The sequence below is a fragment of the Selaginella moellendorffii genome, unplaced genomic scaffold (assembly GCF_000143415.4).
Source record: "Selaginella moellendorffii unplaced genomic scaffold, v1.0 SELMOscaffold_45, whole genome shotgun sequence".
In the NCBI taxonomy this organism is placed as follows: Eukaryota; Viridiplantae; Streptophyta; class Lycopodiopsida; order Selaginellales; family Selaginellaceae; genus Selaginella; species Selaginella moellendorffii.
In genome coordinates, this window is record NW_003314306.1 from 59,594 (window position 1) to 86,558 (window position 26,965).

General features: G+C 45.8%; 10 protein-coding genes across 11 annotated transcripts; 7 read left to right on the forward strand and 3 right to left on the reverse strand.

Annotated features, from left to right (window-relative positions):
- Nucleotides 1–6: 6 nt before the first annotated feature.
- LOC112350083 (rootletin-like) lies at nucleotides 7–1,979 on the forward strand. 2 transcript variants are annotated; one of them, XM_024685692.1, is made up of 9 exons: nucleotides 7–514; nucleotides 600–720; nucleotides 777–845; nucleotides 901–1,014; nucleotides 1,075–1,233; nucleotides 1,289–1,420; nucleotides 1,474–1,596; nucleotides 1,649–1,794; nucleotides 1,854–1,979. In XM_024685692.1, the coding sequence occupies exons 1-8, from the start codon at nucleotides 57–59 to the stop codon at nucleotides 1,784–1,786; spliced, it is 1,314 nt and encodes a 437-aa protein (XP_024541460.1). In that variant the 5' UTR covers nucleotides 7–56; the 3' UTR covers nucleotides 1,787–1,794; nucleotides 1,854–1,979. The 2 variants fall into 2 exon arrangements, with proteins under 2 accessions (XP_024541460.1, XP_024541461.1); XM_024685693.1 differs by having other exon boundaries at nucleotides 9–514; nucleotides 600–705.
- On the reverse strand, nucleotides 1,846–4,953 carry LOC9648203 ((13E)-labda-7,13-dien-15-ol synthase-like). Its single transcript, XM_024685691.1, has 13 exons — nucleotides 4,767–4,953; nucleotides 4,407–4,722; nucleotides 4,176–4,356; nucleotides 3,894–4,111; nucleotides 3,717–3,837; nucleotides 3,552–3,667; nucleotides 3,266–3,489; nucleotides 3,102–3,214; nucleotides 2,955–3,053; nucleotides 2,687–2,902; nucleotides 2,489–2,636; nucleotides 2,190–2,435; nucleotides 1,846–2,139 (listed from the first exon to the last, which is right to left on the reverse strand). The coding sequence occupies exons 2-13, from the start codon at nucleotides 4,681–4,683 to the stop codon at nucleotides 1,846–1,848; spliced, it is 2,253 nt and encodes a 750-aa protein (XP_024541459.1). The 5' UTR covers nucleotides 4,684–4,722; nucleotides 4,767–4,953.
- Nucleotides 4,954–5,353: 400 nt separating this feature from the next.
- LOC9656278 (shikimate O-hydroxycinnamoyltransferase) lies at nucleotides 5,354–6,149 on the forward strand. Its single transcript, XM_024685672.1, has one exon. It carries the CDS (start codon nucleotides 5,364–5,366, stop codon nucleotides 6,141–6,143), a length of 780 nt encoding a protein of 259 aa, XP_024541440.1. The 5' UTR covers nucleotides 5,354–5,363; the 3' UTR covers nucleotides 6,144–6,149.
- A 741-nt stretch (nucleotides 6,150–6,890) lies between these two features.
- Nucleotides 6,891–8,576, forward strand: LOC9648204 (flavonoid 3'-monooxygenase). Its single transcript, XM_002980463.2, has 2 exons — nucleotides 6,891–7,844; nucleotides 7,891–8,576. Exons 1-2 carry the CDS (start codon nucleotides 6,960–6,962, stop codon nucleotides 8,530–8,532), a joined length of 1,527 nt encoding a protein of 508 aa, XP_002980509.1. The 5' UTR covers nucleotides 6,891–6,959; the 3' UTR covers nucleotides 8,533–8,576.
- Nucleotides 8,577–9,588: 1,012 nt separating this feature from the next.
- LOC9648205 (cytochrome P450 716B2) lies at nucleotides 9,589–11,307 on the forward strand. The gene is made up of 3 exons (XM_002980464.2): nucleotides 9,589–10,653; nucleotides 10,710–10,897; nucleotides 10,954–11,307. Exons 1-3 carry the CDS (start codon nucleotides 9,717–9,719, stop codon nucleotides 11,242–11,244), a joined length of 1,416 nt encoding a protein of 471 aa, XP_002980510.2. The 5' UTR covers nucleotides 9,589–9,716; the 3' UTR covers nucleotides 11,245–11,307.
- Nucleotides 11,308–11,325: 18 nt separating this feature from the next.
- LOC9648209 (ATP-dependent zinc metalloprotease FTSH 8, mitochondrial) lies at nucleotides 11,326–14,149 on the reverse strand. Its single transcript, XM_002980612.2, has 8 exons — nucleotides 14,063–14,149; nucleotides 13,770–14,007; nucleotides 13,643–13,708; nucleotides 13,465–13,595; nucleotides 12,970–13,401; nucleotides 12,147–12,908; nucleotides 11,859–12,086; nucleotides 11,326–11,811 (listed from the first exon to the last, which is right to left on the reverse strand). Exons 1-8 carry the CDS (start codon nucleotides 14,108–14,110, stop codon nucleotides 11,392–11,394), a joined length of 2,325 nt encoding a protein of 774 aa, XP_002980658.2. The 5' UTR covers nucleotides 14,111–14,149; the 3' UTR covers nucleotides 11,326–11,391.
- A 119-nt stretch (nucleotides 14,150–14,268) lies between these two features.
- LOC112350106 (flagellar radial spoke protein 4-like) lies at nucleotides 14,269–14,792 on the forward strand. Its single transcript, XM_024685780.1, has 3 exons — nucleotides 14,269–14,391; nucleotides 14,448–14,659; nucleotides 14,744–14,792. Exons 1-2 carry the CDS (start codon nucleotides 14,287–14,289, stop codon nucleotides 14,619–14,621), a joined length of 279 nt encoding a protein of 92 aa, XP_024541548.1. The 5' UTR covers nucleotides 14,269–14,286; the 3' UTR covers nucleotides 14,622–14,659; nucleotides 14,744–14,792.
- LOC9656279 (flagellar radial spoke protein 4) lies at nucleotides 14,688–16,172 on the forward strand. The gene is made up of 4 exons (XM_024685779.1): nucleotides 14,688–15,007; nucleotides 15,056–15,317; nucleotides 15,384–15,494; nucleotides 15,557–16,172. The coding sequence occupies exons 1-4, from the start codon at nucleotides 14,937–14,939 to the stop codon at nucleotides 16,145–16,147; spliced, it is 1,035 nt and encodes a 344-aa protein (XP_024541547.1). The 5' UTR covers nucleotides 14,688–14,936; the 3' UTR covers nucleotides 16,148–16,172.
- Nucleotides 16,173–16,284: 112 nt separating this feature from the next.
- Nucleotides 16,285–16,806, forward strand: LOC112350038 (probable phosphatase PSR2). Its single transcript, XM_024685492.1, has one exon. It carries the CDS (start codon nucleotides 16,285–16,287, stop codon nucleotides 16,804–16,806), a length of 522 nt encoding a protein of 173 aa, XP_024541260.1.
- A 190-nt stretch (nucleotides 16,807–16,996) lies between these two features.
- On the reverse strand, nucleotides 16,997–18,937 carry LOC9648210. Its single transcript, XM_002980613.1, has one exon. It carries the CDS (start codon nucleotides 18,935–18,937, stop codon nucleotides 16,997–16,999), a length of 1,941 nt encoding a protein of 646 aa, XP_002980659.1.
- Nucleotides 18,938–26,965: the final 8,028 nt, after the last annotated feature.

Below are 26,965 nucleotides of genomic sequence, written 5' to 3' on the forward strand. Positions count from 1 at the left end.
ATAAAATATTTTTCAAGATATACATTCTCTTGGCGGAGAAAGAAGCGAGAGAGGCGATGGCCTCTGTGGCTCAGCGCTACCCCGCCTTGATCTTCCCATCGTCTCTCTTCCGCAAGCCCGATGCGCGGTGCGCTGCCACTGGCGATGATGGATTCAAAGCGCCGGATCGAGCAACGGTGTCATCGGCGGCTTCTTCTTCTCCGGATTACAAGCCCTTGGATCTTGGCCCGGCGGAGCTCAAGCTCTCTTTGCAAGACGAGCCGGCGAGCAAGAAGAAGGAAGAGGTGCGTAAGCTCGAGGTAGAAGGCGAGATTGGAGCCAGCAGAACGAGGATTTTGGAGGAATTTCGCAAAGGACTCAAGGACAAGAGCGCTGGAGAGCTCGCATTGTATGGCGGGATTGCCGGTGTCGGGCTTGCGATTGGAGGCAGTGTGCTGAGCTCGCTGGAGGTCTTGCCGCTGGTTCCCGAGGCGCTCCAGGCAGTGGGCGTGGGCTACTCGATCCTCATCGCTGGGTAAGCGATCAGATAGATTTCTTTCTCGGTATTCTCTTGTGTTTCTTCTTTCTTGAAAGCTTGACGGAGTTTTGTTCGTGTGTAGTCGAGCTTTGAAAGGGAAGAACAATGTGCTCGTTGCGACTTCTCCGTTCAAGGCCATCAGTGAGTTGGTCGACAGTAGCGAGAATTCACGCGTCCAACGGACGACGGTAGTTCTTCCTCGCGTAATTGATTCTTCTTCTTCTTCGATGTAGATTTAATGCTTGCAAAAAACTTACAGGATATGGACGAGGCTGTCGTGCAAGCGCTGGAAAAACTTGCCAAGGAACGCGACGCAGCAGTGAACAAAGTATGTTCTCACTCGTTCCTTTTCGATTGTTGTCTCAACGACAGTTTTTCATCAGGTGGAAGAAATGAAGCAAGCCGCTAGTGATTTCGCCCGCTTGGTTTCTGAGAAGGAGGCTCTTGAAGCGGTCGCAATGGAGCTTGTCAAGGAGAGGGACTCTGCAATCTCCGAGGTAGATCACAGTTGCCATTTCTTTCTTTTCCGTGGATGAGATGATGTGCTCGTAGTGTAGGTGTCGGGGCTCAGAAAAGCTGTCGAGGCCATGCAGGGGAGAATCTCTTCCGTGGAGAAAGCTCTAGCTCAAGAAGTCCAACAATTCAGGCAACAAAACGAGGCACTGGAGGTGCTAGCATGTCAGCTGGCAACCGAGAGGGACTCGGCTTTACAGGAGGTTTATCGGTTTAGTCTTCTTTCCACTTGATGTTTGCTGATTCTCCGCGCTCCAGGTTGCGAGGTTGAAAGAAATGGCATCCCAAAGCGAACGATCCGAGGCAGAGAAGCAGTCTCTGGAAGCCGTCGCTTTGCGTCTCACCGAAGAACGAGACGGTGCTCTCCAAGAATTGGAGCAGCTTAAAAAGGTGAGCAAGAAAAAAAAACTTTCACCTGTGCTTCAAATCTTTCACACTCTCAGGTTGTCGCGGAGCTTCGAGCATCAGATTCGGGCCTCACGCCGGAGCAAGAGCTCTTCATAAAGGAGAAAGTTAGAGCTGCTAGATCACAGTACATTGATATCTCACAAGGCTATGACAAACAGGTATGTGATCTTCTGGTGACCTTACTTACAGTGGAGACACTGCTTGTTCTAGGAGAAGGAGGTGCAAACATTCGTCTCCCATCTTGTAGAAGAGTATGGGGCGCCCCGAGAGTGGACTCTAAATTACATGAAACAATTTCTAGACTCCAAGACTTTCGTGGTGAATGAAAATAGTCACACTGACTTCTGATTTTCAAGGTATTTTTTATTCTTTTTTGCCAACTATTGATGTTAAATCTTTGCATGCCTTCATTCAGCTGCTTTATACAACACATTTTGTATGAGAGACGCCATGGCTTTGCTGGGATCTTTGAAGTTGTCCTTCTTGGGATAGATGAACTGGAATATCCGCGCTGTTTCAAACATGAGCCTCTTGATGCTTCGAGGAATCTGGCTGGGTGTCAAAAACTCCTCAGTTAGCTCCTTCCAGCTTTCATCTATGATTCCTTGCAAGTGTTCTATGGCCTGGGATTCAGTGATGCCCGGGTTTTCTCGCATGTAGCATGTAATGCTTGAGGCAACTTCGCCTTTCTCTCGTTCAAACTGGAAAGAAACCATCAGTTGTGAGTTGATCAAGCGATCAAAGATTTCACCTGATATGTTCCAATGTCATTGCACAGCCTTGCGATCAAGCACGTCAGTTGCAGGCAGCGTGAGTTCTTGATCTCTTGCATCAGATGTTTTGAGATGGATTCGCCGCAGAAGAAGATGGAGCTCAGGAGCAAGTCTTGCATCCCAACACTGACGGTGGCATTGCTCAAGTATGTTTCAAAGCTCGGGATGTGTTTTCTTTCCATCCATTCCGCATCAACTAGTTGAGCACTGATGAGCTTTGCCAACTGCATCAACGATTCAGAAAATCAGATCATGCTACATTGCATTTGCACATTACTTGTTCTTGCATGTGTTCCCTTATATCAATGGATGAACCAGTTTGAACCTTCGAAGCGCTTTTAACCATTTCGTTGATAGTCCGGTACAAGCCACTGAAGCAAATTTGAACTTCCTCGGATAAGTGGCTCACGAGAGATGGATCCCAGCTGTAGACACTGTTTGATGAGAAGTTCTCGCTTTTCAAAGCTTTGCTCACCTCCTGATAGCCTCAAGAATACATCTGGTCTGTGCAGGGCTGCCATAGTAATCGGCTAAATCGTCGAGCGTCGAGCTGAGGAGAGCGTACTTTGTGTAGAAGAGCCGCAACTCCGAGAACTCTGGCTCAAACATGCAAGACGCAATGCTAAAGTGGGCTGTCACGACCTTGTCACCAAAAAATGGAAGATCTCCAAACTTGAGCGCGGCCCACCACCTTTACACAAACACAACTTAATCAAGGTGTGATTTTGAGCTTTATATTGTACCTCAAGAGCGTCTGGATTTCTGATTGGTGAATTGACTGGCATGCGTTGAAGTCCTCTTTTGCCAGATTTATAAAGAGCTCATTGTTTACAAAAGGCAGCCTGTAGTTGATTCCTTAAGGAATTTCAAAAGCAAATAAAGAAAATCACCTGTAAATTGTTTTGGCTATCCATATATCGTTCGGGCCGTAATTGTGAATATAAGATTTAGAATACGCCCTTGGAAGACATGAATTCCACTGGTTCGATAACTCAAACTCTACCTGAATTGAGATTGAAAATGAACTATATCAATGTGTTAATTAGATGTGTACCTCTTGGAAAAAGTTTTTCTTGGCTGACCATTTGTCTAAGTAAGCTTTATCAAGTTGTGATAAATATTTATGAGCATAGTTCTTAGCTTTTGTCAAGATATTGTCGTTTGCAAAAGCGACTTGGGATGCTCTGTATAGATTGAATATATCAGAAGCACCATGATATGATTCGCCAGGGAAACAGAAGAATTTGTCTTCGCTTGACATAAAATTTAGAAATACATCTACATAAACGCATTTTTTTCCATATGTATATGCATGAATAAACAGAATAAAAGAACCTTACCTGGTGTCACCTTATATCCATGCAACCTGAGCAGACGAAAGCCCATTGATGTGTCGTCAATATCTTTGAGATAGCTGTCTCTCCCCCATCCAATTCCTTTTTTATCACTCCAATATCTATCATAAAATTGTTAGTGGACAATTGTTATTGACTATTCATACTTACTTATACACATAATCTAATATGTTTTTAATTTCAGGTTGAAAATATCGATCAATTCCTAGCCTTTCCAAGGTATCAACAATCCATAAACGCTCAAATAAATCGATAGCATATTGACATGGCACTAAAGTTATAGTTTTTAGAATATTGACAGTATCAACTCAAACAACATAAATTTACCTGAGTTTTTCACTTTTTTAACCACTCCTTTGAGATACTCCAAGCATCTGGCGTCCTTTGTGTGCATATATACACAAGCTGTGGCGGAAGGGGAACTTAGAAACGATCCATCAGTGCCTATGAACTGTAAAATCTTTTCCCAGTTGATGTGATCTTGCAATCCTTCTAAAGAATATAGAATTGTTGTTGGAATAGAATGAACCATCTCTAATGGAATCCTGGATATGTAAAGAAAAATTAGTGCATTCAACTGACTATGTTAGCAAATTTGAGCTTAATTACTTTTGCAACTTCTTTTGACGATATCCTTGAAGAATTTTTAGAGCTGGAATATCAATTGGAATGTCTAGGCCCTTCTGTTTGGCTTCCTCTAGCATCGTCATAAAAATGAGCTCAAAACCACAAAGTAAATCTCCTTTATCTTTTGTAAGTTTGTATATGTTTTGCTTGAGGAATCTTTCACCTGATCACAAAATGTTAGGAGATAACCTTGATTTATACCATGGAAACTACCTTTATTGATGTTGTCATGTCCCAGGTTCCACGTTTTCAACGCAACTAAGCATGAGACTGTGCTCAATACCCGATCATAAATTTGGAAGTGGTTCCTATCCCCCCAAGATCCATCAGGAAGCTGGTTATGAGCAATCCACTCCAGTGTTTCGGGGAATTCTGGGCAAGTAGAGTTTGACTGCGAGGGGATCCGACCAACCCAAGCTGTGTCATAAGCAGAGGGACTGATTTCTCCATCGTCCAAGGATGCAAGCAATTTTCTCATTTCCTCTATCATATATGCTTTACTGTCGGTGGTGGATGCTGGAACTGTTTCCTGTCAAAAGCATTGTAATCAGAGTGGAACACGAGGGGAAATACCTCCTCAGAGATTCATGACAAGGAGCACTCTCCTTCGTGACGCTTGGTAAAGCCTTACAACGTTGCAATTGGCAGGATGAAAACTTATATTCCCTGCTCTGCAATCTACAACTGATCCGAGCATAATCAGAAGAGCCTGCATATGGCACATCATGAACACTGAAGTTGCTTCCATATGCTCTGAATGAAATCATATTAGTGATTGTAGAATCAGGGCATCCCTTTGTTTTAAGCAAAGATCTGATGTGGACTTGGACTTATTTTGAGCAACGATGACGAACACGACCGCGAAGGCTCGCCACCCTTTCCAGTCTATTAAACTTTCTCGTCAACAATCCAAATGCGCAACGATGTGGTTAGGCCGGCATGTTTGACTGACTTGCACATCCCTGGGAGTCGTGAACGACTCTGATAATCGGAGCGTAAAAAATTGCAGACCACTTTTGAATATCCAGCTAATTCTGTCGCGATCTCATGCATGCATCACAATTTGGTGTCATGGTTCACGACGGGCACCACGAAACTACCAAAACAACACATAGATAGATAAGAAATTCTGACAGCCTGATTTGCACTGCTGTGGAAGGTACCCAAGTGATGGATAAGCCTATCAAGTCCCAGGTTCACTTGGTAACTCCAGCAATCCCATCGTCCCCTGGCTGGAACTATGAGCTCACCAATCTCGACCTCATCAATTGGATCCCCAGGCCGGAGTACCATGAGCTTGTGTTCTTCTTCCGCGACTGCGTCTCTCCGCATCATGGCGAGCGAGAGCTCCACCAAGGCCTCAAGTCGTCCCTGTCCAAAGCACTGGCCGAGTTCCCTGTGCTCGCTGGCCGGATTTGCCACGGCGAGGCACCTTTCAAGCTTAAGGTGAATGTCAACTCCCAAGGTGTGAACGTCATTGAATCCAGGAGCGATGCGAGCCTCGACGAGTGGTCGGACCTCAGGCAGTGCCCAATTTCGGTCGATTTCTCGCTTTCTGGTGATCATGCTGATCTCTCCCAGATGCCATTGATGCAAGTCCAGGTGACAACGTTTCGCTGTGGAGGAGTGGCCATTGGCTTCCACTTTCTACACATGGTCATGGACGGGTACAGCCTCGTCAAATTTCTCACGCGATGGAGTGAGATCCACCGTGGGGTCTCGCCAGTCAACCCAAGAAATCGCCAAGACTTCACAACCGCGGTGCTGAAAGCTCGCAGCTCTCCACTCGTGGATGCCCCGGTGCCTTTCGTCGTAGAACATGCACAGCAAGACGCACTCGGCTTCGACTTTGGAGGCGCGGAAGAACACGAGTCGATGGTGCTGCGGATGGGCAAACAGGCCATCGATTCCTGCGCCCGAGAGATCGAAAGCTCCACCAAGTTCGGCTAAGGCAGAGCCACCACCTTTGAGACTGTCTCGGCATTGCTTTGGTCGTCTATAACCGCAGCAAAAGCCATTCCCGAGCATCTTGATACTTCCTACATGCTGCCCATCAACTTGCGAAGCAAAGGTAGATTTGCGCCCCAGATCCCCGAAGACTACTTTGGCAATGCCCTCATTCCATGCCAGGCATACGCTGCCAGTGCGGGACAAGTCGCGAGTGACAAGAGCTTTGCTGCCAAGCTGATCCACGAGAAGATCATTAGCTCCGACCACCTTCGCATGCGAGTGCCGTGGACTGGCTCGAGTTAAACTCTCCCATGGCACTGCCAGCATCACTTCACTGGAAGCGAGGTTTGCTCTCCACATCTCTGGGGAGGTTTCCAGTCTATGGCATTGATTTTGGCTGGCGGGGTGGCGCATTGGCTCAGCTTTGCCTTCTTCCGACTGCTCTGCCGCCTTCGTTTGTGGCGCTGTTTCCAGCTCCAGCCCCAGAGCCGAAATCGATCGATCAGAGCAGGGGCGTCGACATACACATCCGGCTGGCGAAAACTCACAAGGAAAAGCTGCTCAATGACGTCTTCTTCACTCGCAACTTTGCTGACAAAGAGATCTCTAGCTGGTCAAAGAGTCTGTGTAAGAAAGCCTTGAAAGTTGCCGTGAAAGCGTGAAAGCGTCGCTGTGTTTTCCTTTGATCTTGAATAAAGACCTTCGTAATCAAACACTTTCAAAAGGCTCATGAAAGATCGTTCAAACACCATTCATATCTCTGTTATATAAATCTAGGTCCTAAATTGAATCCAATACTTCCAAGTTCTAGCTAGAATGGAACACTTCGATCTTGCCCTCTACCTGGGCTTGATCCTCCTGGCTGGAGCGCTATGGAGGCAATACCGCTCTTTCAAGGTACGACTACCACCAGGTCCGCGGGGCTTGCCTTTGATCGGCCATCTCCATCTCCTGAGCACACTGCCACACCGATCCTTGCAAAAGCTGTCGCAAGCCCACGGGCCACTCATGCACCTCCGATTTGGCACAGTACCAGTGATTGTGGCGTCCAGTCCAGCCATGGCCAAGGAAGTTCTCAAGACCCACGACCTCGCATTTGCGTCGAGGCCATACCTCCTCGTCGGTGAGTACGCTGCTTACAACTTCCACAACATTGGCCTCGCCCCCTATGGCGATCACTGGAAGATGATGAGGAAGCTGTGCTCCACCGAGCTCTTCACGGCCAAGCGGATCGACTCCTTCTCGTGGGTGAGAGTGGAGGAGCTGTCCGGCATGGTATCTGGATTGCTGGCGAAATCGGCGAGCAAGGAGGTGGTGCAAATCAAGAGCTTCCTCACCGACTTTACTTTCAATGTCATGACGCGAATCCTGATGGACCGGGCCTTCTTCGGGCCGGCTGGCGCGGACTCACAGGGCAAGGCACGGGAGTTTCGGGGGATTGTGGAGGAGATCTTGCAGGTGGCCGGGAGTTTCAACGTGAGCGAGTACATTCCCAGTGCATTCAAGTGGATCGACTGGAACATCCCTCGTTTCAAGAGGCTTCATGCTCGCCAGGACAGGTTCCTCCAGGAGATCATCGACGAACACAAGGTTGGTCACGATGCTCTAGCCAAGCCTAGAGATTTCATAGACATCCTTCTCTCCTATTTCAACCATGGAGACTCTCGAATCGACTTGGACAACATCAAAGCTGTGCTTTCAGTGAGTATTTGTTTTTCAAGAACAGCTCTTGACAATTGTGTATCAGGATTTGCTGCCAGGGGGAACCGACACATCCATCACAACAGTGGAGTGGATCCTGGCGGAGCTACTTCGAAACCCACTTGCATTGAAGAAGGCCCAAGACGAGCTCGACGCGGTGGTAGGGAAAGATCGCATGGTAAACGAATCGGATTTCCCCAAGCTCCACTACCTGCACGCGATCATCAAGGAGACCTTTCGTCTCCACCCCCCGATCGCGCTGCTCGTCCCACACATGTCAAGATACGAGTGCAAGGTGGCCGGCTACGACGTTCCAAAGGGGGCTACCACGCTCGTCAATGTCTACGCGATTGGGAGAGACCCAACGGTGTGGGAGGATCCCACTCGGTTCTCTCCCGATAGGTTCCTGGAGGGGGCGGGGAAGGGCATGGACGTCCGAGGCCAGGACTTCGAGCTCCTTCCATTCGGCTCGGGGCGACGTTCGTGTCCTGGGCTTCAGCTGGGACTGAAAACGGTCGAGTTGGCTTTGTCAAATCTCGTCCATGGCTTCGACTGGAGCTTTCCCAACGGCGGCGGTGGCAAAGATGCTTCCATGGACGAGGCTTTCGGCTTGGTCAATTGGATGGCGACTCCATTGCGAGCTGTGGTTGCTCCTCGGCTACCACCTCATGCTTATGAGAAAGTTTGACTGTTTACTAAAACTTAAAGCAGTTCTCCATATTTTACGTAGAAGTTTCTTGGCATGTTTTACGTAGAAGTTGCTTGGCCAAGTTCTCCATGTTTTGCGTAGAAGTTGCTTGGCCAAGTTCTCCATGTTTTGCGTAGAACTTGCTTCCTTGTTGTCAAATGTAAAGACTTCTATTCGTTCATGACTTTGATTGTTGTGTCAAATTACAATATTCGCCGGTGGACTCCGTCGGGCGGCTGGGTTGTGCATCGACCCTGCCGGGCGGCATCCCCCCAAAAGGGGTCGTTCCATGGCATTTTGTTCCAAAAATAAGTAAAGCCAAGTCAATAATGTTCGGAATCTACACAGTCATTAGACTAGAGCTTTCCCGAGGATGGCGACTCGCTACCATGACAAATTTTGACTATTTTAAAAACTTGTTTTAAGAATTTATGAAGTCTGGCTACACGTTGCTTGCCCAAGTTCTCCATGTTTCACGTAGAAGCTTCTTGTTCAATTTCCTAGAGTTTCCCATGTTTTACGCAGAAATTGCTTGGTCAAGTTTTCCATCTTTGGGGTAGAACTTGCTTCCTCATTGTGAAATTAAAAGACTTTCATTCCTTCAAGACTCCTAATTGTGTTTGATTCAAATTACAATATTCCATGGCATTTTGTCATGGCTAGGCTAAAATCAGTCAATAATGTTCGGAATCTACAGGTATTAGACTAGAGATTTCCTGACGGTGGCAAATTTGGCTTGTGAAGTGGATGGCGACTCCATTGCTAACTTCGGCTTATGACAAAGTTTGACTAACTTAAAGGCTCTTGACACATGTGCTTGGCCATGTTTCACTTACAAGCTGCTTGGTCAATTTCCTAGAAGTTTCTTGGCCAAGTTTTACTATGTTTCACGTAGAACATGCTTGTGAAGGTCTTCTATTTCCTTCAAGACTCGATTGTTAGTTGAAACTGGGAGTCAAATTACAATATTCGATGGCATTTTGTCATGGCTAGGTAAGAAACTCAAACACGAAAACCAAGTCAACAATGTTCTATTGGGATCTACACTCTGTTCGTGAAAGGAGTTGTCTGGGCCGGAGCTTAAGAAATGCGTTCTTAGTCAGTTTCCCACATGGTTAGCTATAGACAGTGGGCAAGAGCTTAAGAAGTTGAGCATACTTAGAGAGATAGCTCTAGGCGCAGTTATGGTGCCTGTGCTGGTACTTTACCTTCTTTGCATTGGGGCAGCAGCACTCGCGTATCTCCAGCGATGGAGAAGATTCAAAGCGATGGATCTGCCTCCTGGGAGCCTGGGCCTTCCGCTACTTGGCGAGACCCTCCAGTTCATACGATACACCAAGAGCAACCGGCCCTGGGAGTTTATCGAACAGCGGGAAGCCAAGTACGGTAAGATCTTCAAGACCTCATTGTTTGGCTCCCCAATGGTGATGGTCAGTCCTCCCCAAGGCAACAAGCTTGTCTTCTCAAACCACAACCTCTTGGTGGAGACTGCGTGGCCTAGCCCGATGAAGACGCTGGTTGGATCAAACGCCATAAACTTCATGTCTGGAGAGGAGGCCAAGAGCTTCCGTGACGTGCTCATGACCTTTCTGAGTGCTCAAGCCGTCCAGAGCCAAGTTGTGCCTACGAGCAATATGATTCAAGATCACCTCCACAAGCACTGGAAGCATGGGGAGACCGTGCTGGCTTATTCTCTCATCAAACAGGCTCTCTTCTCGGTCACCTGTTGTGCATTCCTCAGCGTGAGTGATGAAGAAGAACAGCTGGAGCTGCTCGAGCCGCTGGCCAAGATCATCAAGGGGCTCATCTCCTTGCCGCTCGATCTCCCCTGGACGAACTTCCACCACGCCAAGAAGGGCCGGGTGGAGCTCTACAAGATGTTTGACAAGTATATCGCGCGGAGAAGGATCGAGCTCGAGAATGGGTCGTCTTCCCAGCAAGATCTCCTGTCACTGCTTCTCAGCACCAAGCTCGACAATGGCAAGCTCATGAACGACGACCAGATCAAAGACAACATCCTATCGCTGCTCTTCGCCGGCCATGACACCAGTTCCAGCTCGCTAGCCATGACCCTCAAGTGCCTGGCTCAAAATCCAGCCTGCTACCAGGAACTTCGCAGAGGTAAGCAAACTTGTCGAAGATTTTTGATCGAAACTTACCATGATCATCTATGCCAGAACACTTGGATATACTATCAGCCAAGCAGCCTGGGGAGGAACTCAACCAGAACGACCTCCGCAAGATGAAATACACATGGATGGTCATCCAGGAGACACTGCGAGTGATGCCGACCGGGTTTGGCATCCTTCGCAAAGCCCTCAAAGATATCGAGATGGATGGTTTCACCATCCCAAAAGGCTGGCAGGTAATTACCATCTCTTTTGTTTACCTATAGGAAAGAATGTAATCTCTTTGCTGCAGCTCTTAATATCGGGCTACCGGAGCTACAGAAAACCAGAGTTTTTTGCCGAGCCTTTCAAGTTTGAGCCATCCCGATTTGCAGAAGGCACGGGACCGGTTCCATACACATATATTCCATTCGGTGGAGGACCCCGGATTTGCCCGGGCATCCAACTTGCGAAAATGCAGGTGATGGTGTTTCTTCACCACTTAGTCACAAGATATGAGTGGACCCTAGTGGAACCCGATGAACCAGTTTCCTATACCCCAGTTGCAATGCCGACTAAAGGACTGCCAATTAAGTTAAAGTAGAAATACTCAATGTATAGACCTAAGTTATTGCTAGTCAATAAAGGTACAGTCTTATTTTTTACTGACCTTTATTGACTCTTGTTGACTTTGAGCTCTTAGGATTTGCATAGTATGATTTTAATATACAAATGTATCGGTATGAAAAGCTTAGGATGCGACCATTGGATCATTTGCTTCTTCTTGTTTAAATCCGTGCCTGTATATGTCATAGTTATTGCGGCTTCCCTGCGCGAATGGACGCTCGCCAAGCACTGCTAAGAGGTCCTCCTGCCGCAGGACCTCTTTCTCAAGCAGCAGCTCCGCGATCTTGGCAACCCCGTCCCTGTGCTTGTCAATCAGTGCTCGGGTGCGAGCGTAGGCATCATTCACTATCGCCCTCGCCTCCTCGTCCATGAGTTTGCTCGTATTGTTGCTAAAAGGCTTGAGCAGCTCCGTCTGTGACTTGCGGGGAAAGGAGACAAGCCCAACTTTGTCGCTGAATCCATACTCGGCCACCTGCGCGTAGGCCATCAGCGTGACTTTCTCCAGATCGTTCTGCGCACCCGTGGTGATCCTTCCCAGCAGAACCTGGAGAGAGAAACATCAGGACCTTTTTCCTCCAAGTTTGTTCTTACCTCCTCCGCTGCTCGCCCTCCAAGAGCCATACAGATTATGTCATTGAATTGCTGCTTGGTCATGAGTAAGTCCTCGTTGGGAACGTATTGCGCAAAGCCCAGCGCCGCACTCCCTCGTGGAACTATTGTAACTTTGAGTAGCGGCTCCGCGTGCTCTAAGAACCACCCGGCGACGGCATGACCAGCTTCGTGGTAAGCAACAGTCCTCCGTTCGTCCTTGCTAACTACCTGTGTTGAAACTGTGTTATCTCGCGAGAAAACTTTGACAAGAAAACCCGTAGTACGTACCCTGTTCTTTCGCTCGATGCCGGCAATAACTCTGTCGACTCCTGCTTCGAGCTCCTTCATGGAAATCTCTGACTTCTCACGCCTTGCAGCTATGAGAGCAGCTTCATTGCACACGCTGGCAATCTCCGCCCCAGCAAAGCCGTGTGTGAGACCAGCAACTCGTTGTGAGTAAAACTGAGGCTCCTTGTCCAGCTTCAGTTTCTTGAGATGCACCCGAAGTATCTGTTCTCGTCCTCGCACATCCGGCCTGTCTAAAGCAATCTGACGATCAAAGCGTCCAGGCCTGAGCAACGCCTTGTCGAGAATATCTGGCCTGTTTGTCCCAGCGAGTATGACTACTCCTTCTGTAGTTGCAAAGCCGTCCATTTCAACCAGGAGCTGGTTGAGGGTGTTTTCACGTTCATCGTTTGACCCAAGACCAGCACCTCTTGCGCGGCCGATGGCATCGATCTCGTCAATAAAGATGATGCTCGGGGCTTCCCGACGAGCTTGAGCAAAGAGGTCTCTGACTCGAGAAGGTCCAACCCCGACGAACATCTCTGTAAAGTCAGAACCGGAGATCGAAAGAAATGGCACACCGGCTTCACCTGCAGTAGCCTTTGCTAGCAGCGTTTTGCCGGTGCCAGGAGGTCCGACCAAGAGAGCACCTTTGGGGATTCTCGCACCGAGGTCGAGGTACTTTTTGGGACTCTTCAAAAAGTGAACGAACTCCATCACTTCTGCTTTGGCTTCGTCGCATCCGGCTACGTCCGCGAACATGACCTGCATAGTTAAAATGCAAAGTCAGTAAGCTCTCCAAGAGTAAAACAATATACTACCATGCCTTATCTTTGACGCCTGGATCCATCCTTGCCACCTGAGCCTTTCCCATGGTAAAAATGCTGCGACCACCATTGCTATCCGTCCCCTGCCCAGTGCCAGCTCTCTTCCATTTCCAGACGGAAAATCCAACCCACGCAAAGAGGAAGAGAATCGGTGCCATGTTCGTAAGCTCTCGCCGCCAATTCAACTCGGTTTGATACATGACTGGGACGTAATCGTGCGAGTCCCACCCGAGGCTGGCTTGCGCCCTCTCCAGTTGCTGCTCGAAACCATCAGCACTGCCGATTCGAAAAAAGTGTCGGCAATGACTCTGAGTGTCGTCACTAGAAGCTGGGTCCCGAACAAAAACGCGGACCAAGCTCCTGTTAACCACGACAACATGGTCTACGAGACACTGCTCCAAGAGCTCAGATCGGAATTGATGGTAAGTAATCTGGAAAGAAAAAGTGTATGCTGTGAGAAACGAAGAGAAGAAAATGGAGAAGGAGAAAAGAACCTCCGAGACATCTTCACTTCTAGAAACGGTATAGAGGTTCCACAACGCCGCCACTGATAAGCCGACAGCAACCAAGGATACAATTCTTGTTCTGAGATCTCCGAGATCCCGTGCTCGGGGTTTCGATTTTCCTGGAAGAAAGGCAAAACGTAAGTTCTCCAGAGTAGACGTTTGATACCTTGGTTTGACTTCTCCTCGGGACCATCTTTTGGAACCTTGTTCTTTGGATAGAAGTTACTGAAGCCTGGAAAAACAAAGTATTAACGCTATTGCTAACAATTAATTTCATCTTTCTCAATTCCAACCTCTTTCCGATGCTTTACTCGAATAGAATTGCCGAGTGCCGAGATTGCTACCTTGGTATCGCTGTTGTTTGTGCGCTCCTCTCAAATCACGGCCGCGCCGTAATCCGCACGCGCCGCCGCTGCCAATCCAGCTTCCGAAAGACCACTGCGTCGGGATAGGATCAAAACCCAGCCGGTGCTCTAGAATGCTGCCGAGACACGGATTATCCACCAGAATGCCGCGATTCTCCCTGAATGCCTGGCCGGAGGAGAGGGAAATGAGATCGAGAATGGCTGCGCCGCGCGAGACTTACCGAGAGGATTCGTTTTCTTGCGAGGAGCGCGGCCAGCTGCCGAGACATCAAAAACCTCTGCCAATCGACGAGCCCTAAAAAAGTGGTCGCAAGGTCGAAACCCTGGCTCGGAAAAAAAAAAAGAGAATCTTAAAACAGCATATTCTGTCGGCTATAAGAATATTCTCATTTTAAACTGTTCGAATTTAGGGTTCTTCATTTTTTTCTTGTTTGGGTGTGGCGAGATGGGGAAGAAGATGACGACGGAGCAATGCCTCGCGTATTTGCAGAGGAAATCCGCCACGAATGGAGATTCTGTGTTTTCGCATCTCGCACAACTGATCCAACTGGTAAGTAAAGCTCGGGCGGATCGATTTTGCCCCAATTCTTTTTCTCTGTTTTGTAGATCGTTGTGACGCAGCCAGAGAATGCCGTGGACATTTTAGAGACGAGCTTGCTGCTCAAGCAGACTCGATTCGTCCCCGAGGAAGGCCCCAAAGTCCCTCGCTCGTGGAAGGATGACAAAGACGAGAAGTTTGTCAAGCAGTTTATCGGCCTCCAGAGGTATTTCCACTGCTAGTCTACGGGGAAAATAACTTGCAAAGAACTTTTCCATTGGTGAGCTCATCGTTTCTTCCTTTGTTCCAGTGCTTGTTTGCAAGGTCTAAAGTTTGTTCTTTTGCTCTTGTTTTTCTTTCATAGCATTCCCGAAAAGAAGCCTCCCCCAGCGGCTGTCGATCCCGAGTCCGAGGAGCCTCCTCCAGAAGAGAAGCCGGAGGAGGAAGAAGGAGAAGGCCCCGAATACGCAGTGGACAACTTCCTCTCGGACAGTGCGTTTTTCGAGGCGATCGGATCCGGGCTGGGCCGAGCGGAAAACTACCAAATTGTTTTGACGATGCGGCAGCTGGGAGGCACCAAGATCGTCTCGAAAATGAAGTTCTTTGGCAAGTTCTTCGGCATCAACAGGTAAAGCTTACGAGCAATCTTTTCCGGATTGAACTATTTTGTGTCTAGCAATTATTTCGTGTTTGAGACGACGAGCGAACCAGCGGCAGAGCCAGAAGGTGGTGGCGAGGAAGGAGAAGAGGGTGCTAAGAAGGGGCCGTGGGGAAGGCCAGTGGAAACCATTCCAGTGGAAGCAGGCATTGGACCAAACGCAAATACGTACTGGGTTTGCAGCCGGCCAGGCGACGAACTCTACAGGCTTCCAGACGTGACACCACTCCAGATCAAAACCGCGAGGCAGATAAAGAAGTTTTTCACCGGAAACTTGAAGGTGCACTCTTTTTTTTTGCTTTTCCTTCTCACCTCTATAAACTCTCTTCTCAAGTAATCTGACCAGGCTGAAGTTTCGGCATATCCACCGTTTCCTGGAGTCGAAGAGAATTATTTGCGCGCACAGATTGCACGGATATCAGCCACTTGCGAGATTGCTCCCAAAGGTTTTTACAAGGTGAGCTTCAAAAGCATGGCTTGCATTCTAATGCTCTATTCTTTTTCTCGTTTCTCCATCAGGCTCCAGAAGAAGGTGAAGAAGGTGGCGAAGGAGGGCCACTGGAGCCCGACGAGGAGTATCAACCTCTTGCCACGGCCGAGCTCCAGTCGCTAGAAAACTGGGTACACAAGAACAAGTACCTCAACTTACAAGGCCGGACAACACTCTTCGTCCCGGAAAAGGAAGAGGGGGAGGAGGCCGAGGAAGAAGAAGGCGAGGAGAAGGAAGAGCAGCCACCGAGCCCCGAGGAGCTGGAAGAGATCCCGGGAGCTCTCACCTCCATCGACACAGACAAAGATCTCCCGCAGCAAGGCTGGAAGCCGTGGTCTCTCATCACCAGCTCGACGCACAAGAGCCTCAAACACCAAGTTCTCGGTTTGAGGTCGGCAATCTGGCCGGGTGCCTGTACCGTGGTCACTCCAGCCGGGTTTAGCAGCGTCTACATCGGCTGGGGGATGAAACACACGCCTTTCGTGGCACCGCTACCGCCTCCAGTGTTGAAAGAGTTTGAGGGGCTCACGCCGGAGAGCTTGGAGCTCCCGCCCATACCAAAGCCGCCAGAGCCCGAGGCTGGAGAAGGCGAGGAAGGTGGCGAAGGCGAAGAAGAATAATAATTTCTCTAAGCAAGCATTCCAACATGAGTATTACGTGTTAGAAAAGGATATTTTGAAGGAATATTTAACATGAGAGAGAACTAAGACCTTAAGAAAAGGACTGGTCACCATCATAGAAAAGACCTAATCCTATTATGGCGAGAACATTAGTATTGGATCTTGATAACACGCTAGTCTGCGTGTCTGACCACGACGATGACAATCTCCTCCAGTGCGTGACGAAGCGACCGGGTTTGGACAAGTTCCTGAGAGATATGTCACAGGTTTACGAGGTCGTGGTCTTCAGTGCCTCGGGCGCATCGTATGTGACGAAGATTGTAAGCAGCTTGGATCCCAGCGGAGAATTAGTGTCCGCCATCTCCACCGGGAGCGATAAAGATTGGGTGAGCGGCCAAGTGGTGAAGGATTTGAGGAAACTGAAAAGGGAGCAAGATAGTCTCATGGTGTGGATCGATGACAACGCGAGCTTGTATCTCTACCATCCCAAGAGTGGGATCCAAGTCCCGCCCTTCCATGGCGATCCCAATGACTCCATCCTCGAGGCCTTGACTCCGCTGCTACTCAAGGTGGCATCGAGCCAAATCAGTATAGAGGATGCAAACAAGATGTTTGTTTCGAGTGTTAAACAACATAAACAAACTCCCAGATACTGGTGAAATTTTGCAAAATACCATTTTTGTTCGATTATATTACATTTGAATCGTTAAATCCTCTGCACATTCTACAAACTTTTTTGGCACTCCAAGATGTTTCTATGAAAGCTTTGGGATCAAAGTCAAAAACTTTGAGAGAAAGAAAACCAAACAAAGCCAAACTTTTCAAACTTCGTCATAATCGTTTCTGCTCTCAATCCACCACCACCATGTCCTCGTAGATCCTGTCCGAGATGGCACTCCGGAGGATGAGCATGGGATCGATAGCCCCGCTGTTCTCCAGGAACATCTTGAGTATGTTCTTGGAGAAGCCCGAGACGAGCGCCACGCCAGGCTCGTCCTTGAGCACCGGGACGCTCTCCGAGTCCCTCAAGTTCCAGAAGACAATCTGCGGCGGCTCCTCGTACCCGGCCTCCTTGAACTTGCGCTTGATCGCCATATGATCCGTCTCCCAACCTGGCGCCTGTTCGCCACCCCACCAATCCGGCCGAGGATTGTACACGCCGCCGTAGTGTTTCCCCCTGGCCTCGTCAAACTCCATGTCGCTGTAGACGAAGAGCCTCTTCACCATCTTCTCCGGCGGGACGTTAAACTCGCGGGCTCGCTCCAGGATCCGATCAAACACCTTCTGGAAGTCGGTGTTCATGTCCCACGGCATCCTCGTCGTGAACTCGTACTTCTCCGCCAGCGTCTCGCCCCGGATCTCGTGGAAGGCCGGCTCGTCGCTGAAAGTTATCAGCCGACCCTTCCACGGCTCGTCGCTCAGCTCCGCCGTGATCATCCCCAGCGCGATGCAAACCTCCATCGGCGTCCCGGTCATACTCCCGGACACGTCGCAGACGGACACCGAGTTCTCCAGGGTCCCCTTCCGCCGCAGCTCGTCCACCATCGCCCTCCACTGCAGCTCCGCCGCGTCTCTCTCCGCGCCATCCTTGGTGACAGCAGCGCGGAGGATCTCGTGCGGGAGAACCGCCCCGGCCGCGATCTTTTCCTTGCCGGACTTGACGTCCTCGAGGTACTGCTTGAACCGCTCCTCGTCGTGCTTGGTGAAGATCTTCGAGTACGTCTTCATCGCCACCGACGCCACCCGGTTGTATGGCAGCTCGTCCCACCTCTGCGCGCTCATGTACACCTCCGGGAGCTCCAGCGCCTTGCGCAGTGGAACCAGAACCTCCTTGCGCAGCTTGTCGCGAGCTCGGTACGCGTACTGCCTCTGGTCCAGCTCCGCGAACTCGGAGGTGCTGTTCTTCGGGAAGAGCTTGCACGCGATCGCCTCGCACAGCAGTGTCTGCTTGTCATAGGCGGAGTCGAGAGATGGACACCACTTCGCCGCGAGACTGATCCTCGCATTGTTCTTGTGCTGCTTGTACGCCTCCAGATCCTTGGCGAGCGCGTCGGCGAAGACGCGAGCAACGCCGGCGTACACCGCTGCAAACTCGGGATCCTTGGCGAGCCTGTCGATCGCGCGGCGAGCCAGCGCCAGCGATCTCTCCTTGCGCAGCTCGGAAGCCTGTTGCTTCTCGGCCTTGTCCTTGGCGATGCTCGCCGCTACTCGCTCCTCCCGGTCGCCTTGCGTAGCGATCCTTGCTCTGTCCGTGATCCTTGCGCATCTGTCCCGGCCGCTCCGGCGGATCCTCGAGCGCCACCGCCGATCACGTCTCTTGTTCTTCCACTCCTCCTTCTCGCGCATCCTCTGCGCCGTCACCACCTCGCCTTCCAGGATCCGCTGGACGAGCTCCAGGAGATCCTTGAAGTAGCCGACCGGGGCGACCTTGGCGATGTTGGCGGCCAGCGTCCGGGGGTGGTGATCGTAGAGCCAGCATGCAGCGTCATAGAAGTGGAGCTTGTCCGATTTGCCGCTGCCACGGATCCCCCGGAGCTGGAAGATGAGCTTGAGAGTCGTCAAGGGATCTTCTTTCCAGGCCATGGTGGCCAGCTCCTTGACGCGCGAGGAATCGGTGGTGTCGGGGACGATGTGGAAGAAGAAATCGAGGCAGGCCGAGCCGGATGCGAGGTAAGTGTCGGCGAGATTCTCGGTGAGGCCCTTGAGTGGGAGAGGATCGATCGCCATACCTTGGAGGGCGAGCTCCGGCGGGCCGCAGATCGTGAGTACTTCCTCGTTGATCAACGCCATGGAAGAAAAGGATCCCTAAACGAGGACCCCTGGCCGCTATTTAACCGTACTCGCGCCTTGGGAGCCAAGTAAACGCTTTGCTTAAATTAACTCCGGGTTTAATGGGTTCGCTCGCTACGTGTTTGAAATGCAAAAAACCAAGCACGCGGCTGGATTTGACAAGCACAAAACTCAAAGAAATTCTTATTTTCGGAATGGTGCTCACGACGATGGATTTGGACTGACTGGAATTGCTATAAGATTTGGAATGAACGTTTTCAAGTTGGAAACGAGGTTACCATGTCTGGCAAATCCCAAGTAGACACACAAGGGTGGAAATTGGAAGCCCAAGACGCATTTAGTCAGGCCCTTGGCACCACCACATGTAGCAGCAAGTGCCAGGCATGAGCATTTTGTAGGAAGTGTTTTTCGCTACTTGGAGATGGTCCAAGAGTGTGTTCTTCCAGACAGAAAAAAACTTCTCTTTCCATTTTGTTTTGGAGATTTTAGCTAAATTTTCAAAAGACTTTACGGCTGTTTTTATGCTGTAAAGCATTCCAATTGGCACTAGTATGTATCTATGATATCAAGAGGCTATGGTGTGCAAAATTTTCTCACTGCAGGAGGAAAGCTTTGAGATTAGTTAGCATTGAGAGCGTCTTGATGTTCATCCAAATGGAGCTGTGTGAGACGAATCATTCATTCATTCATAAACTGCTTATAACTGGAGGATGTAAATAGCTGTGGTAGAGTGGCAGAACTCCTCCAGAGCCTTGCATTGACATTCATGGGGAAGATGCTAACTGAGCAATTGTAGCATGGCAGTGCTATGAAGCACCTACATTTGCATGGCATCAGTCACCTGGACATGAAGGCCACATTGGCAAAGGCGTCTATAGGATACTAGATGGAACCATGTTCATCTTGTGCTAGAAAAAAACTAGAGACTGAATGGGTGGCATTGTCAGACCTGCAAAGTCTATGCACTATTGCAAAGAGCTTGTGCATCAGGGAGATGGTCTAAATTTGAGTTGAGTTTAGGAGTTTGAGCTTAATTCAGCTTAAGTCAATGTTAGTTAATATAGTTAACCATAAGTCTTATAAAGAAATGTTATATAAGAAAGATGTTATTCTTTGGTGAACTTGAAATTCATTTTTTTAATTGTCAATGGTTTAGAGAAATTTTTATTTTTTGAATCTATCATGGAGAAAACTTTTTAATGCGATCTATACAATAAAATATTGATTGAGTAGTTTCTAGAATTAGAAGTTTATCCAAACCCATAGAATTTTTTGGGTTTTTTTGGTTCCAAATAAAAATGGGAATATTGAGAACCTGAAATTTCTATAGTATATTTTGATAATTTAACATTTCAAAAATTGACTATAAATATATAAATAATTCGAAACACTAATTCACTCATTCATTATTTAGGGTTTTACAAAGATAGGAATCAAATAAGACAAAAGCTCTAGGAGTAATTCTAGTATACAAAAATGTGAGAATGTTAATTTTGTTTCACTACCACAATCTCTATATTACACTTTTAGTTTTTATTATTCATTTGGGAATATAAAAATTATTATCACTATTGATAGAAATACTTCTATTACTTTTGAAACAACAGTCTAGAGTAAAAAAAAAGAAAAAATGGATAGCATAGCAGAAAGCACTAACAAATCCACTTCATAAAACTTTCTATAGCTTTTGTAATCTACTAAAATATTATAAAGATAAGTAAATGTCGCGAATATGACTTCGGGTATTGAAAGTTATCTGTTGGTTAGTCTTTTCGGATATTCTTTCCTTACTATCACGACGGTAGAAGGTGGGTATTGCTGGACCCGTTATCAATTCCCACTTGAGCTAGTTGAGAAACTGGTCAATAAACATGCACTTAAATTGGATAAACATAAAATTAGGAACCCTATGTGTTTTTTGTAGAGCATACTCAGCTTGGTTTGAGAAACTTGTGTTATTGGCTTCCACTTGTTAGTATCAAGAACTCTTGCGATATTAAGATTAGTCCCTCAATATTCACTAAATGATAGCTTACCGTGTCTACCAAACACCTTCACTATCATGCCCTTTGTGTTAGTTTCATTTCGGTCCCAAATGTTATTTATGGAAAGTGTTTAGATTTGCTCATTTGATACATTTACAGAATGTAAAGATTGTCTTGAACACAATAGTGTTCGTTCTGTGTCCAAATTCACAATCTAAAGACATTCCATATTTAGTAAGTTTCAAACTTGTCCCAAAAACTAACTCTTGACACTAAGGGAGGCTTGCAAAACATGTGTTCCTCACGGGAGGGGGGTTGTGGGGGGTTCCAAATGTATAATAGGGATAGTGGGTTGATCGGGCATGGCCGACCAACTTGAGGCATAGTCTAGCTTCCGCTTGTGTGCCTGTCCTTGTTTTGCATCCGGCTTGGGTCTAAGCCTGAGTTCCATTCCATGCTAACTGGTGGAGTACCTATATCCTTACGTTAGGCCATTGATATGCTGAAATAGCGCCAGACTTCGTTTAGCTTCGTTTTGCATGTTAATCCTGGCATTGGGATGTTGGTTGCTCTAAGATTGATCCAAGTTGCTTGGAGCTTCTATTCCTTTGCTCCTTAAGCTGTATGCTCGGGAGTTGCTCCATGGTTTGGTTCCGTCATTCTTTGGCTCCATGCTTGGGAGTTTGGCACCGTTCCTTCGTTCAATGGCTCAAAGCCTTGAACTTCAGGTTCCACACCACTATCCTATGGACAGATGGCATATAGGTTTTGCTTCGTGGTTTTATCCTATAGTAAATCACCATAGGATAAAGGGTAAAAACTAAGTGCGCTACATTTGGTATCAGAGAATACGTCTCAATGAGTACTATTCAATGAGATTGGGCAATTAGGCTCGTTGCATACACAGAGATGAAAATGATGATCCAAGTGGATACACGTTTGGGTGCAAAGGCTTCACAATTGTTCATTGAGTATGGATTTGATTACCTTGTTGAACCTTATGATGTGAGCTAGCTCTTGGGCTTATAGGATGGATTTGAGATGTTCTGTTTGCACGAGTTTGCGCTTGGGCTCGTGAGTGAGGCACATTAACAACTCAAGGTTACACTTTGAGTTGGCAGGATTAATGTTAGCATATCAGTAGTTCCATGAGTTCCATGTACCATGGGTGAAAGTAAACTTTCCTTGGGTTTGCTATAAGTGGCAAATAAGCTGGTCCGTTGCTGTTTAGCACGACACTAGTGGATCCTTCTTAAGCATGATTACAAGTGAATCAATCAAGACTGTAAGGATTAGTCTATTGGTTCAAGTAGTCATTGCTGTGCTCTCTCATAAACTTTTCTTGGATTAGACTGAAGGCAGTGCAAAAACAAGTTTGAGGTTTGGTCAAAGTAGAGACCGAAAAGAGAGTTGTTAGGGACAAAAGATCAAATACGTAAATCATTTTTTCTTTTTGGAGAAATGATTTGCAACGAGGTGTGATTTATTGCTCATATTCACAGTATGCAATCAAGAGTCTCTATCTTAATGCATGTTGGTTATGATAGTCTTACAAATAATAAGTTATGGGATGAATAGTAATGAAGCGCTAAACCATCTTGTCTAGGTTTGCTATTGAAGACTTGGGTTGCAATGTTCAATTCTTTTTAGGGGAACTTTGCTATTGCTCTTAAGTAGTTGGTGTTGGATTAGTGTTGAGTTTGGTTGGAAAGAGAGTGGCATGAGCTTGTTCATGTTGTGAACAAAAGTTAGTGGTGTTAGGTGTTGTAAATCTCTATCGGTGGAATGTGGCATTTATATTATATTTTATCAAATCGATTTGGCACTTGATACTCATATAAACTTTTGTAGTAATGATATGAGCATTACTCATGGTGTTGCTCAATTGATGATCAAATTATTGTGATTTCTATTTCATATCTATGTGATCATGAGTTGCGTTTAGTTCATAGTGTTAGATTTCATTGAGTCTTGAATGTAGTGAGTCACTCTTTGATGAAGTGTTATCTATAACTAAATATTATTGAAGGATTGGTCTCAGATACTAATTAAAGTATCTTCGACTTTAGTTAGCTTAGTTGCTAAAGAATTTTGGGTGGTGATTCACCTTTGCTTTCTTCTAGCTTTATTTTGGTGTTGATGGTATTGAAGTGATGTTTTGTCGTTGACATTGTTGATGTTGAGATTCAAGTGAAATGATATATGATCCATAGGATTGATATTGAGTTTCATTAGTCTCGATGAAGATAATGTTGATGATTTAACTATAGCTTTGTGTTAATAACATTCATGCACTTGCTAGTTAGCAACTGTATTGACGTTCAAATGAATTGAGTGGCAAATTTGAGTTAATTGTGTTCTAGACGAGATTGTTTAGTAGGGGTTAAACTTTGAGTTTTTCCTTGAAAAATGATTTAGTTGTGAAGACAATGCTTACCTCTATAATAGGAAGAGTTAGTGATTGGTATTGAAGTGATTGAATCCTTATTGGATTTCAGTTGGGATATATCAATCATTGATGATTTTTCTTTTGCTTGTTATGAAGTGAGTTATGTTTTGCTAAAGATGGATTCATGGAGGATTGGTTTGATGATCACTTATTGAACATAACTTTGTTATGTTTGGTTTTTGAATTTATGCAAACATGCTCTTCATTAGCTTTGCATTATGAAGTTTAGCTTATGGATGTGTTAAAGAGGATATTGTGAGTTGTACCATAATTTCTTCTTTAGCATTGAAATTAGTTTATGTAAGACTTGTGATCATTATTAGGCAAGACTTGGCTATTATTGATATGGAATGATTTACTATTTTTTAGGATGGTGGATTTCTTCTTTAATGATGATTATACATATCTCTATTGATGGGATGATTTATAATCTTTCGTGATGGTTAGTTGTTCTCTTTGGTGGTTTATGGTTTTTTGCATTACCACATGTTCTTTGTGGTTTGCTTTAGATTAGTCTTTTGGGTTCGAGACATTGGTAGGATGTTGCTAACATTTGCTTAAGCAACTTGAGTTCCTTCGTATTATGACTGGGATCTATTCAGATTGGCTAATGCAATAATTAGCATGAACACTATGTTTGTTGGTCTTGCAACATTCATTCTATTTTGTTGATCATTGCTTGAGTTGGTTCTGATAGATTGGGATGTTATTTCCTTTAGGTAATACATTCGCAAGCATGATATCATTGTTTCTGACTTTGATATTGTATTTCTATTGATCTTTGAGTTTGGGCCAGTATAGGCAGACTAGCTTCAACACTTTGTGTGCATGGTGAAATCTCTAGTTATGGGGTAACTACTGTCAACTAGTCACATAATCCGCCTCTCTATTGATGTTCCTTATTTCGTTAAAAAGGGTGTGACCCTATGAACAATTCTAATTGCCTGTTTACAGTAGTTTATCTAAACTTTACTGACGGGTTTGGTTTCTTTGCTCATGAGGGTTAGGGCCTATGGCTTCTCTCTCTATATCCCTGCAGGCAAGGGCATATCACACTTTTGTAAGCTAGGTGACACCTAGAGTAGCAAAAGTGACTAACACCATTGGTCATTTCTTTGTCGACGATGGCCGGAAGGTGTCTGAGTGGTAGCTCATTTGTGTTAGACAAAGAAGTTGCCTCCTAACTCATTTAAGTTGGTGTATTTCTCATATAGTGTGAATACCGTGAATTTTTTCTGGAGTTGTTTCCTTGGCGGTATTTTAGACTGGAGTATGCATCGACAAGGATGTTGATCTTTCCTAGGGGGGGAGAGTGTCGTGAATATGACTTCAGGTATCGAAAGTTACCTGTCAGTTAGTCCTTTCGGATATCTGCTACAACAGCAGGAGGTCGGTATTGTTGGACTTGTTATCAGTTTCTATTTGAGCTAGTTGAGAAACTTGTCAATGAACATGCACTTAAATTATAAACATAAGCTAGGAACTCTATGTGTTTCTTGCTGAGCATACTTGGCTTAGTTTGAGAAACTTGTGTCATTGGCTTGCACTTGTTAGTATCAAGAAACCCCACGATATTGAGATTGTTCACTCAATATTTGCTAAATGATAGTTTACTGTATCTACCAAACACCCTCGTTATCATGCCTTTTGTGTTAATCTCATTTCGCTCCCAAATTTTATTTATGGAAAGTGTCTAGATTTGCTCATTTGACATATTTACAAAATGTAAAGATTGTCCTGAACACAATGGTGTTTATCCTGTGTCCAAATTTGCAATCTAAGGATATTCCATATTTAGTAAGTTTTGAGCTTGTCCCAAAGACTAACTCCTAACACTAAGGGAGGCTTGAGGTGAAAACCCAAAGTGGTCCTCATAAGAGGGGGGGATGTAGGGGGTTTCAAATGTATAGTAGGGATAGTGGGTAGGTCAGGCATGGTCGACCAACTTGAGGCATAGTCTAGCTCCCGTTTGCGTGCTTGTCCTTGTTCTACGTCCAGCTTGGGTCTAAGCCCAAGTTCCATTTCATGCTAGCTGGTGGACTACCCATATCCTTACGTTAGTCTACCGGTATGCCGAAATAACGCTAGACTCCATTTGGTTTTGTTTTGCATGCTGGTCTTGGCATTAGGATGCTGATTGCTCTAGGACTAATCCAAGTTGCTCCGGTTCCTATCCTTTCACTTGTTGGGCTGTATGTTCGAGAGTTGCTCTGTGGTCCAGTTCTGTCACTCTTTGGCTCCATGCTTGGGAGTTTCGCACCATTCCTTTGTTCAATGGCCCAAGGCTTTGAACTTCGGGTTCCACACCACTGTCTTATGGACATGTGGCATGTGACACGTGGCATATATGGGGGGGGGGGGGGGGTTTAGGTTCTACTTCGTGGTGTTATCCTATGGTAAATCACCATAAGATAAAGGGTAAAATCCACGTGTGCTACATTAAATTTTTTATATATATCTTATTCCTCTTAATATGTTATATCTTTGCAAGGAGTATAAATTTATAATATATATAATATGGATGAATCAAAGAGTCTAATTTATATATGTTTTCAAGATTGAAAAGTATTATTGCAAAAAGGTGTGCTTGTGTGTTTGCATGTGTTTGCCATTATTTTATATGGCAAACCAACTATATAGAATAAGGCTATATATTAATTATATGTTAGTTGTTAGCTTTTGGATTGTCTCTAATTTGTAAGTTGTTTGTAATTTGTAATTTGTAAGCCATTTATCTCTAATAGTAAGTTATAATTACTGAGACTAACAATTATGATTCAATATATTGCTATGTCATAATAAAATGCATTCTTGAGATTAAAATGTAGTATATTAATTATAGAAATCTTACTGTTGTAGAGTTTAATTCTTCTTGTGTGTTGTAATGGTTCAGAAAAAGTTTACTTTTGGTCTTGAATACTTTTTATATTAATCTCCACCTTTATCTCCAAGTTTAATCAATAATCCACCTTCACCTCTACAACAATCCCTCTTTTTATTTTGAGAGGTGTTGTGAGGCTTTTTCATTTGTGACTTTGACTGCAATTGAACAAGAGTTCCCTCCTTATAATATTGTTAAAGTGTTAAACTACCTCTAATGCTCCAAGAGTGATGTCAATATTTTCTTCAAGATTTTGCTTTAGATATGGCAAGAGTGCTTGGTGTAGATATGTTCAAAATCAAGCTCTATATTTGATATGGGAAAATCAAAGGAAAATTCCACACTTTCAAAAGAACGAATAAACTCCTCACTAGTAATAATAAAATAAAGACTCTCAATAAACTCATTTATAACAAAGGAAATATGCAAAACTGTTGCAAAAGTGACTTAACTCTTGAAATATAAGAATACTTTAATGGAACTGATCAAAGACTCAATCAATTAAAAAAAAGTAAAATTGTCATCTTCACACACATACTTAACATCCAAATTAGCATGTGGAGGACAAAAAACACTTAACTCAATATTGAATTAAGAATGAGAATCATAATAATCACAAATAATTGATATGAAAAGATAAGAAATTGTTGTAGATAAGGAAAAAACAAAAGAAACACAAAGAAGTGGTTTAGGTTGGGATATAAGACAAAATT